The sequence below is a fragment of the Lactuca virosa genome, chromosome 1, assembly GCF_052849685.1.
Source record: "Lactuca virosa cultivar CGN04683 chromosome 1, Lactuca_virosa_CGN04683_v6, whole genome shotgun sequence".
NCBI lineage: Eukaryota > Viridiplantae > Streptophyta > Magnoliopsida > Asterales > Asteraceae > Lactuca > Lactuca virosa.
The window spans coordinates 219,259,046-219,271,249 of record NC_136426.1 but is presented as its reverse complement, the minus strand read 5'-3'; the positions used below and the strand labels follow the sequence as shown (position 1 = coordinate 219,271,249).

At 37.2% G+C, this 12,204-nt stretch overlaps 1 protein-coding gene across 1 annotated transcript; it reads right to left on the bottom strand.

Annotated features, from left to right (window-relative positions):
* Positions 1 to 5,720: 5,720 nt before the first annotated feature.
* Positions 5,721 to 7,265, bottom strand: LOC145108725 (protein TEEBE-like). The gene is made up of 3 exons (XM_079045801.1): positions 7,126 to 7,265; positions 6,541 to 7,038; positions 5,721 to 6,463 (listed from the first exon to the last, which is right to left on the bottom strand). The coding sequence occupies exons 1-3, from the start codon at positions 7,211 to 7,213 to the stop codon at positions 5,940 to 5,942; spliced, it is 1,110 nt and encodes a 369-aa protein (XP_078901927.1). The 5' UTR covers positions 7,214 to 7,265; the 3' UTR covers positions 5,721 to 5,939.
* Between the last annotated feature and the right edge of the window lie 4,939 nt (positions 7,266 to 12,204).

Sequence of the window (12,204 nt, the reverse complement as noted above, 5' to 3'; positions counted from 1 at the left end):
CCTTTTCTCAAGAACATATAGCAAGTTTATACTCATTTTTCGTAGTTTTGAATTTTAAACAACATACCAAACATAAATGCTCATAACACTAGGTAATAACATTATTTCATGTAAATAATACTTTTACACAACTTGGAGACAAAGCATGTATAACAACTTGTGTTATTATACAACTTTAGTTGTATCCCCCCCCCCCTAAAACTTGGATAAAATCAAAAATAAGGGGTATGAACTTACCTTGAGTGTGTTTCTTGGTGGATAAAGAGATGAAGATGAATGTTTTGAAGCTTAGAGCACTTGAAGACACTTGAAGAACACTTGAAGATCGAAATATCCTATGGATATTAACACATGCTAATGTGTGTAATTGCAACAAAACTAGTATATATGTGTGTAGAATCACTAGATTAGTAAGGAAAAACATACCAAAAGATGAAGAACCAACTTATGGAGAATTAACCTTGAGAAGAAAACTTGTTCTTAAGAGGAAGGAGATGAAGGATGAAGAATATGAACATTATGAAGTGAAAGGGGGGAGGGGGGCATAAGTTTAAAGGGGGAGGGGGAGGGGTGGGGTTGGTAGGGTGTAGGGTGTAGAGGTTGACTTTTATTAAAATATTATTTCTTTAATAAAGATGTCATCACCATATAAGACAAAAAATGTTTCTTTTGTTTTTTTTAATAAAAGAATGAGTAATTTTTATAAAAGTTTGTGATTTTTATAAAAAGTATGGTAAAACTGATGTATATTTACTTAATGTGAATCATTTAAATTCAAATTATTATAAAAATCAATATCATCAAAAATAATAGCACATTACACGAAAATTAGGATAATTCCTAATTATTTTCGTTAACATCTGAGTGTTTAAGCCGGGTATAGAATCTGTCGCATTTGGTGACGAATTCACCAAAAATTTGTATATGTAACCTTCGTTATTAATTTGTCATGTAGTGTAAGGTTTATGAACTCCACTACATTGTGTTATGGATATTATTTATACCCAAATAATATACAATTGAATTATCAGGTTGTTACGTTACTAACCCTAATTAGGGTTTATATTCGATAATTGGCAACCAGAGAGGTACTTTGTATTATAAGTTGTGAATAGTACATTAGAAACATTAGGAAATATCACATTTCTCTTAAAATCCTAATACGATTTGAGTTGACCTGGTTGACTTTTGTTGAATTTGTTTAACCAAAATTGATTGTTGTCACATAGGAAAATGAAAAACCTGGCGGTTTACGTTTAGACTGATCGTCCTTCTTTTTTCTTTTGTCAAAGCGAGACGAAAAGATCACAGCGGGATCGCCAGACTAGGGTTATACGTGGGAGTCAATACTAGATTCAAACTCCATTACTGCTTCACCTTCGGTATGAGTTTCAGATCTCATGGTAGGCCCCTCAACAACCTTGGAATATGGGTATTACATTTTCGGAGAAGGCGTTCAAGAAGCGTGTTTGATTGTCCGACAATTTCGAGAATCGAATCGTCATGATCAGACCATTTGATAGAATTAGCAACCAATCGGTCTACAGTGTATTGATTATCTACAGTAAGTTCAGGGTTTGGTTCATGGTCACGGTTTAAAAGGCTTTCAAACTGCATAACAACTCCGAAAGCAGATGCATCTACAAAGAAGAACTCGGTATTCCATTTCTTGATAGAGGTGGGTAACCCGTCGCATATTTTGATAGCTCCAGAGCGCAAAGAAAAAGACACCCAATCGCCGCTCGTCATAGTTACATAAAACTGATGAAACAAGATAAAGACGAACCTATGATTAGGGCTTTGTTCAGTAACACAAAACACACGATTTTTTTGAAGCTGTTGGGAGTAATTTGGGCAATGTGGAGTTCATAATACCCAAGAATGGAATTTAAGAACTCAAAGGAGGGTAGGCGGAGTCCAGAACTGAAGAACACGGTGTAAACACCGACATAGCCTTCTGGAGAGATGTTAACAGGCTGGTCCATAGAAGGAAGAATGGGCTTGAATTGGCGATCACTGTGGAAAGACTTGATGATTTCATCGGATAATCCTTGAGTCAAAGTAGAGAAATCTGTGTCGACGGGATGATTATCTTCCACCATGATAAAGGGATGAAGGAAGAAATCAAAGAAGTTACAAGAATTAGAAGCATAGAGAGTAGAGGGAAGTTAAAATCGAAGAAGCAGTTGAAGAAAAATGATTCAATCGTGCCCGATAAATAAGGGGCAATTAGTAATTTCGAGGTAACAGTAATAAGATTGGTAATGATGAGTCATAGGGAGGCCGAACGGTTGAATCTAATACCTGATTTGATAGACAAGTCTATCTATTAGAGGCTGGTGTTGATAAAAGAGAAGTAAATTTGAATTATTAAAAATAATCCGAACCTAGGGGACTTAATGAGGTATGTCACCTCCGAACAAAAGTGGTTCGGTCGAGCCGAACCCGGACCACTGATACATCGTCCGAATGAGTGTATCGCGAAATGATTAACCATGAAAGATGAAGCCGAACCACTTGACTTGTGAGGAACATTGTGAACTATGCACAAACAGCCTTTAATGGACCAATGGTTCGATACAACTTAGATAACGAGAATGACAAAACTTTCGACTGTTCATAAGTACTGCTTTTGTACCTTCGTACTAGGTGCATTAATGAAGATGAAACAGGGACCTGCTCGGCTTGTCCTTATCTCCACTTTCCTATGCAAAGGTAGTATAAAATCAGACTAGCTTGACGACAAACATGTATGCTCTAGGCAACCACATCTCATTGATAATTCGATAATGATCACCGATATCTTAAATCTGAATTAAGAATCGAAGCTTCTCCCAGGTTCGACACCCGAAGAACGTCTGACGTTGTTCTATTTTCTCATGTTCGGCTGGGCTTGAGACGAACGAGTCTTACCTTATAAATCAATACAACCTCGACTGAGATACCAGATTCATCACACACCATTTGATCCCAAGAAGATTCATTACCTTTCTTGAGATCATCCGTCATCATAAATGTTTCCTCAGACACAGAATGCAGAATAAAACCCTTCGTCTTTAGTTATCTCCTCAATCCTCTGCATAAGTTCAACACACCTCTTGAACACCTCTTTCTTATTGGCTGTAAGATCCTTAAACTTAAGCCTAATATCTTTCTCTTTTTTCTTCCATTCTTTTTCTTTATAGACAACCTGATCTTCATCTGTCTCTTCGAGGCCTCAAGATCCCGCTTGATCTCCTCAGTATCCTTAACATCAGAGTAGTATCTTAAAAGAAAAATTCTTTTTAGCAGTGATAATGAACAAGTGATCCAATAAGATTTAACTTACAGTTTGGGTAAATGTAATGATTTTATGTTTGATCTCAAATGGTCCTAAACCCTCAAAAAGTCTCTGGCTAAGTTCCATAGTGATCTTCCTCTTCTTGGGATCAGGACTTATAGCCTTGCCCTTTGCCTTTCTTATTCCTATAACAAGTATCTTTTAGATTTTCACTGAGGGACCGATAGAGAGAAAAGCCTCAACATTAAAGGAAAAGACAACGAAAGCCCGATTGAGAATCAAAGTTCGTAAAAATAAACCCATGTCGAAGAAAGAAAATCAAGCCTTAGCCTTGTAGTAAAACCCTAAAAACAGTACCATTGGGAACTGCCTTGATGATTGAAGTGATTTGATCTCAACATTTGAATATGCACATTTATGACTCTCAACCTGGGTAGTATTCCCGATTTAATGAAATCCTCAAAGATTAGTACTTTAATCCTAACTGTAGACCTAGTAAGATTCTTACCCATGATATTTAACAAAAAGGAAGTTAAACAATATGAGAAAAAGAAAGAATTATTTACATAAAATCGAAGAATCTTCAAGACGGCGAGTAATTATGGTAAGACTAAACAAGGTTTTGCATTTATAAGAAGATTGCAAGCAAAAATCTAGGTCGTGGAATATTTGAATGTCCTAGGAACATGGACATATGAGACTTATCTCGGATACGAGCGCCATGTTCCATCACCACCTAACAATATGATTTTGGCTCTAAAAATCCCTATTTCTCAAGATCTTGAGATGGTAATTTCTGGGAGTAATTGTTATGGGTGATATTTTTTACCTTTAGTTTATTATATCTAACATCTTGCATGAATCTATACTAACATCTTGAATGGCCCAAACTCCTGATCAAGCCAGTTTTTTTTGGAATTGCCATCACATCTTTTGTATTTCTCTATGCATAATTAAAAAGTTATATATTCAAATGAAGACTAAGCCAATCATACACTTGGTCAACAAGAATATACTTTGAGTCTCCCCGAAACACTTGGCCAAGCAAGAATAGAGGAAAATCCCAAATTTTTAGACTAAAGGTACACATACACGTACACACATATACACTCACTTAATTACTCTTCTTAGCCTTTGCTCATACTACTCACGATCAATTTGCACTTGCAATTCTCCTATTAATTTCTAATAAAGGTTCTAAGGAAGAGTGACATTAGTCACCACCCGAGGCTTTATGACGGAGATCCTAAATGATTACGAATTTTCCTTGTATATCTCGTGTTCTCGCATTGATGTCTACATTTATATGTCCTTATCTTCAACTTTCAATATGTGTTTTTAAAATACTTACAGTTATACGTATTTTTGATACATTATACATATACTAAAAATATTTTTAATATCTTTGTTGAATATTCGACATATTGAACATCTTAAGACTTATTGCTATATTCAACATATTTACAACATTAACACTATTTTTGTCCTATTTTCTAAACATATATTTATCTACATCTTAGATTTAATCACGATTCCGATCATTCTTTTCGTTTGAAGTCTTTATAACAAATATCAATATGTTTATCCTCAAGATCTTGACCATATTCAACATCTTCCGCACTTTAACATATTTGACAGTGTACAATCTGTTTTCTTAAAATCTTCATATAAAACATCACACTAAACTTACTAATTTAGTTATGAAGTTATTAAATTGATTTTTGACCAAAAGAAGCCGTATAGTAACTAATCTATCAAAAAATTACTGTAAAAATAGAATCTAGGCCTGCATAGAAGATATGTTCCATATTTTTTCTTGGTATCTAGATATGTTCTTCACATTCCATACATCTACTTTATAAATAACGACATAATATCTAAGTAGATAAACATGTAAAATTAATTTGGCTCGTGGAATCCATGTATCTCTTAAGAAAAATCTTTAAATGTTAAGTTCCATTTTTTTTTCAGAATTTTCAGAAATGGCGCCATTTTGTATAAGCTGTGAGTTGCATTATAAAAAAAAGTGGTTATTTTAGTTTGTATCCTTGTATATATATTTTTGTAATTGTATGTTTTTGATTTAATGAAGAATCATTAACCATAATAAAGAGGACATTGCGGAAGGTTTGGAAGAAAACGTTGAGCCCCTTGCATGTTCCGATTGGAAAGGGAAGTTTTTTAAAGTGCGACAGAGGCGTCATGAGTTGACTAAATATTTTTTTATTCTATCAATTAATTAGAACATTTACTACATGATATGTATAAAGGTAAAAGCTCTCACACGCGAGTCTTCAAGTGTTGTTAAAAACTGACTGTACAAGTATTTGACTCGATTAATTGTTATGGATCTTTTCGATATTAAACGTATTACTGATTATTTTTTCAACTATACATCTTTTGGTAAATATGGTTTTCATTTTTTAATTAAACATAACTCTAATAAAAGAATTCAAGTTTATGTTTATTACAACTCAATAGAAAAGAAATACAAGTGCATGCAGCCAGCTTTTAGACTTCTTTTGCAATTCATCTTTTTTTATTTAACCAAATTACAGTTGACAATATTGTGGTCACATGATGCATTTCAATCAATGTCACCCAATATCATGGAATGTCTGATTTACAAATATCGAACTAAAACAGACCAAATTTACCTCTAGGCGCGGACCGACAACACGCGAACTTCATCAATCACTGGACCGCAAAGGGACACGGTGTCGTCAGCCCTAGTGTGGTAATATGAGCTGTGGAAGCTCACTCGGGTTCTTGAAGATGTCGCCTTAAACTTCATGCTAACCATCTTCCACTCCCCCTTCCCTTCCGATTTAAATGGTACTTTCAGGTTCTCTTTCGCAGCAAATGCTTCAACAATCATGTCTCCAAGACACCAGTCCTTGGAATCTCCAATGGCGAATGAAAGGGTGTAGAGTTTGTTAGGTACTGTTCTGAGGATTTGTGTGACGGCGCTTTCTCTCCCGGCCAACAGCTCAACGGCTGAGTCGCCATGTGGGACGTTGTAATGCTTGGAGTCGATGAATTTAACAGCTTTAAGAGACTCGATGATCCACCCGGGGAGAGGAGATGTGTGGTCTTGTTGTTGAGGAGGGAGAAGGACGCCATTGGAGGAGTTTACTAATAGACGAGGACCTTCCTCGAATCCACCATTTTTCACCAAGTTATCTGCAACAAAAAATATTCATGAATTGATCATAGGAATGAGCTTTTGATCTGATTTAAAGTTTCTGAGAGTTACTTACGTGGAGTAAGTCTGGGAGGGTGGAGTTCTTTAATGGCGACTGCATCAATGATTGGGCCACATTTGGGGTCTTCTTCTACACCAGGGTTGTGGAAGGTTAACCTCACGCTGCTTGAATTAGCCCTAAAGCCATACGCATACACATCGCCACCGTCAGCACAGTACAAAGTCTTGAGCGGAAGATCCCCCGAGTGTGATGGCACAGACACTCTTAACACCTGCTGCTGCGCACAAGTTCTTGAAGCTCCGAAAGTTATAGCGTACAAAGATCCAGCTTTCACGGGTATTGTTTGGGAGATTTTTGCTTCGTTCCCGAGTATGACGGCGTGGACGCCGTGTGCGACGGGGATGTACATACCGTCAGGCTGAGGTCCGCCCTGCGTGTATTCCACAACACCACTAATCTCCCATTTTGGTAAAGCGTTTTTGCCAATCAGGACTTTTTTTCTAATGTTGCTTGCCTTCGGTGGTTGTTCAAAGTCTCCGTTTGGTAAGAGACCTGCATAAAGACAACCGACATTAATGGCGTCAATGGTTGTTTATTTGTGTAATGATGCTACTGTGTGTTTTTTAAATTGTAACATACCTTCCGTTGGAGTTGGAGGAGAAGCAGCAGAAACAACAGAAGTATAAGCCAAGGAGAAAACAAGCAGAATGGAGACAAACTTTGCCATTTTTACACAGAGATAGGAGAGAGAAGTTGGATCTGGATGGTGAAAATGAGGGGTTCTGTGCTTGTAATTTATAAGGTGAAAGAGGAAACTCGTTTGCTTCTTCGATATACAAAGGATTCTATTCCATGATGCGATGGCCACGAGGGATGTTTAGATAGACGGTGTTGAGGTTATTTTTTCCTTAAAATTCCTGCACGATCTATACAACTAATGCAAATGTTGTAAAAGTCAAATACATGTGTAAGCGTTTTTATTGTTGAATTATAGATTCGATATGTATATTTAATATTTGAACACGGGGAGATAGGAAAGTAAGAAAAAGAAAATACAAAGGCTAGTATGTTATTTTGGCTGTTAGAAATTAACATCATTTCATTCACTGACTTATTATAAAGATGGAGTTACAGAGTTTGAAATTTATGAATTTACTTTTAGTTCAAGTATTAAACTCGTAAAGAGCTCATGAAATTGTTTTTTTGTGAACAAACTATTTCTTCATTTAGTATTTAAAGGATTCATTTTACAACTACGGAAGATTTTATTAACCATAGCAGGGACCTAGACCAGGAAATTACAACTTACAAGCAGTAAAAGGAGGACTGCACCAATAATGTCAATTAAGGCTACAAAATTTAGCAAGATGTTTAATCCAACTAAATAGTTGGATTTGAATCTCTTATGCAACCTTAATTAGAGAGCGAGGTGTTCTCCGTTACAAAAATAACCGAGTTTCTAGTTATCTAAACGAACCAACATGTTGCATAAACCAAAGAAAATAGTAGCTTATTTTTCTTGTTGATATTCTTGGAAGCCCCCATTGACCTCCTCCAAGACCGAATCCAACATATGAGTCAAGAGAACTTCGGTTTAGTGATCAGATTTTGGTAAGGGTGCAAGATGATGTAGGTGAATTGTTTTCATTAGTTATATTTAAGTGTAATGGATTGACTTGTTGACCAAAATCAATCTTGATAAACATTAAACAAGTAAGGAAGGTGTGGAGTGCACACAACCACTTGGGTTGTGGTGACTTGGTAAGACATGTGGAAGATATGGTGGATAACCTATTGACTCATGTTCAAATCCTGGCACCACTCAACCCTTGTAGCCATAGAGGTTCACCTGCAGTGACTCCAGGACATGAAGCAAAGCTTCATGTTTGCAGCAGGGGATTAGTTGGTGCGCGAAAGCTGACCCGAAAACCTTCGTTAGGGAAGTTCCCTTTCCAAAAAGTTTATACAAGATTCATCGGAATTGAAAATGGCTTCCAAATTGCGAACGATATTTCGGAACCGGAAATGGCTTTCAATATGTGAAAATGACATCTTAACTACGAGTGGTATTGTTCGCTTCCGATGAGCTGCAAAGATCGGAACTCATCAGAAAAATCCACATTGGTTTCGCAGTTTTGTTCTGATTTGTGAAAACGACTTCTTAACTGCGAATGGTACCGTTCATCTCCGATGAGCTGCGCAAACTCGTCGGAACACCAATCGAATCTTTCGGAAAACCTCCGATTTTGACAATGAACGAAATGACTAACGATCGAGAATACACTGACAACTAACCCAATACCCAGAAATACTCACGTTGCATCTAAATCCCATATTAGCTCAGGTGTACCTCCACTTGACAAATCACTCGTGACATTCACAATGAACTTCATGACTCGAGATTTCTTAACTGAATGCCCAACATTGGTAACTAAACTCCTAATAGACAGCCCACAAGCTAACAGAGTTCATAATGAAAACACACTGCAAGCAACTACTGATGCATAACTATAATTCCTAACAACCTTTAACTGCCCAAATGATCCAAACCAACTAGTCACTAAGTCTCCCGACCTCCACAATGCACTAAGACCCGAATAACACAAGAAAGTTAACAATCTGAGACCTAAGAGTCTCAATCAAAAGACTATCAGGTCTTACCCATATCAATCATGCAGCCACCAGTTCACAATACATCGTGACACTTGCTATCCACTAAATGATAAGCTCACTGCACTAAACCGATCTTTCCATCATCACATCCATAGCCTGAAGACTCACAACCAGCACCATAGGAACCCAATCAACATCCTTTTTAATGCTAACCGAACACAACATGGGCCATGCCCTTCTATCACACACAATTCCTTTCACAACACAGACTGATATCAACATAAAACTAGACGAAAACATGGTCGCACACAAACAGAGAATGAGATAGACGGTCACACGCTTGTTCCAAATCGAAGGTTATAACCCAAATGATAATCATGCTACTAATACTATGATGGATTTTGATCATTCTAACACTTCTATGGTGTACATACAACCCTAGAAACCTTGGATCTATGTTTTCTCTAATATTCATGCAAATTTGATTTTTCCAAGGTTCTCATCCTAACTAGCATGACGTGGGGTACTTGTAATATAAAAACTAGTAGAATGACATACCTTTCTTATAGCTTGGATTCCTTAAGACCTTGTGAGCCTAGCACCCCAAATGTGATGCCTCAAATGTTTCACACAACACAACAACTCTTGGAATAACTTGAGAGAAGAACACTTTCACTCAAAATCGGCTAGCCCTCCTTGTTCTTGTCTTAGTGGTCGAATTTGCTTACCATGAGGTTCTTTATATAGTGTGTCACATGTAGGGTTACACCATATAAACCCTAATGTGCATGACTTTTCATTTCCTCCATGATCCATGGGTTTTATCCTCCATGGAGCATCCATGGAGCACCCAATGGGTCCTAGCCCAATCAAGTGAATCATAGACCATAAGCCCACTATATAAGAATGAATGATTTACAAATCAATCCCCATATATTTAATTAGTCTCCTTTTGATCACCAAATTAATTCCAAATTAATTCTTGATCAATACTAATTAAATAATATAATTTCATATTAATATATTAGAACTTATAATATATTAACAAACCATAAGTGTCTTTTTCTCATTTTGTCTATCCAATTGTTATGATGCCATGCAACCCAAATGGACCATGCCAATCCGGGTCAAGTACATACTAAATATAGTATGGACTTAGACACCTTATCCAACAGTCTCCCATTTGGATAAGTCTAATAACTATAGTTACATGTATGACTTCAGGAACTGACCAGCAATGGTAGCTCTTTCAAAGTCTCGCGGAACTAAGATGACCTTCCATTTAAGATAAGTGATCATATAATCCTTTGTTCTAGATATCAGCCAGACAAATACATGGAACAATGTCGTACTTATTGTCCAGCAGTTTGTTTCCTGATTTCCGATTTGTTTGACATAGAACTAAACTGAACACATCAATTTGGTTCTGACCGGGCCCGGTACATAGGTCAAAACAAAATTATCGAGGGGCCCAGATATCACTTTTAATCCTCCAAGGATTAAAAGGAATCGATAAACTTCGACTCATATGCTTGTACTAACTACTTGTTGAATCATACACAAAAACACGTTTTATAACATCGAGTTACCGATGTGTTTTCGTACAATCAATACACAACCAACTCATAATCAACAACTCATATCTCTAGGTTTGAAGACTTATATGATATTACCGTCTCACGGTCACTCGAGATAAATTCCATGAAGTGATACAAGTGAGCGTGGGTTGAATCCAATACTCAGAACTTATGAGCACTCATGAATGTTTTAGCAACTTTTGCTATGTCTAACATCTTAAACATCTACAAGCCCAATTCATGACAGTCTTGATTTATACCTACTTCCAACATATGACTGACTGTGGAGAGTTTGAATAAAGTAATTATTCTGGAAGTCAAAACATTCAAAATTGAAACCATAGTAAATAATTGACACAAGATAGAAACACTTTACTTATAAATAAACAACAACTTTTATTTAATCATCAAATGTCAATTACATTTTACAAGTTTCATAAACAGCTATCTAATCTGTAAAACTAATATCATCCTTCAGCCCGATACGCCTCGCATGTTGCAAATGCTTAACCCTACATAGTCCCTTCGTGAGGGGATCTGATGGGTTCTCATCCGATGATACCCTCTTTACCACGAGGAGTCCTTCTTCAATCCGATGTCTAATGAAGTGGTATTTTCTGCCGATGTGCCAGGATCTGTCGTGATCCCTTGGTTCCTTAGCTAAGGGAACTACACCCTCATTATCACAGAAAATATCCATAGGCTCCTTAATAGTTGGTACAACTCTAAGGTCTCAAATGAAGTTCTTTAGCCATATCGCCTCCTTTACTGCCTCGCTTGCTACTATGTACTCTGATTCGCAAGTTGAATTAGCTATTGTTTCCTGCTTGGAACTTTTCCACGTAATTGCTCATCCATTTAGGGTAAAAACCCAGCCCGACTGAAAGTGGAAATTATCCCTATCAGTCTGGAAGCTAGCATTACTATACCCCACAACTCTCAAGTCATCACTCCTACCAAGGGTAAGGACCTAGTCCCTAGTCCTCCGTAGGTACTTGAGAATATTCTTCACCGCAGTCCAGTGAGCCTTGCCCGGATTCCCTTGATATCTACTGACCATGCTCAAAGCAAAGGCCACATCAGGGCAAGTACAAGTCATAGCATACATGATCGAGCCTACAACGGAGGCACACGGTACTCGACTCATTTCAGCTATCTCAGCCTCTGTACTCGGGCTCTGAGTCTTACTCAGTTTGGCGTTACATTGGATTGGTAAGTCACCTTTCTTGGAATCCTGCATGTTGAACCTCTTCAGCACCTTATCCAAGTAGGTACTTTGACTAAGTCCAATTAGTCTCTTACTCCTGTCTCTCAATATTCGTATCCCTAGGATATAGGCAACTTCTCCAAGATCCTTCATAGCGAAACACTTCCCATGCCAGGATTTAACCTCCTGCAAGGTTGGGATGTCATTTCCTATGAGTAGTACGTCATCCACATACAATACCAAAAAGCTAACTATACTCCCACTAGCCTTAACATATACACATGATCATCTTCGCTCCTCGAAAAACCAAACTCTTCGACT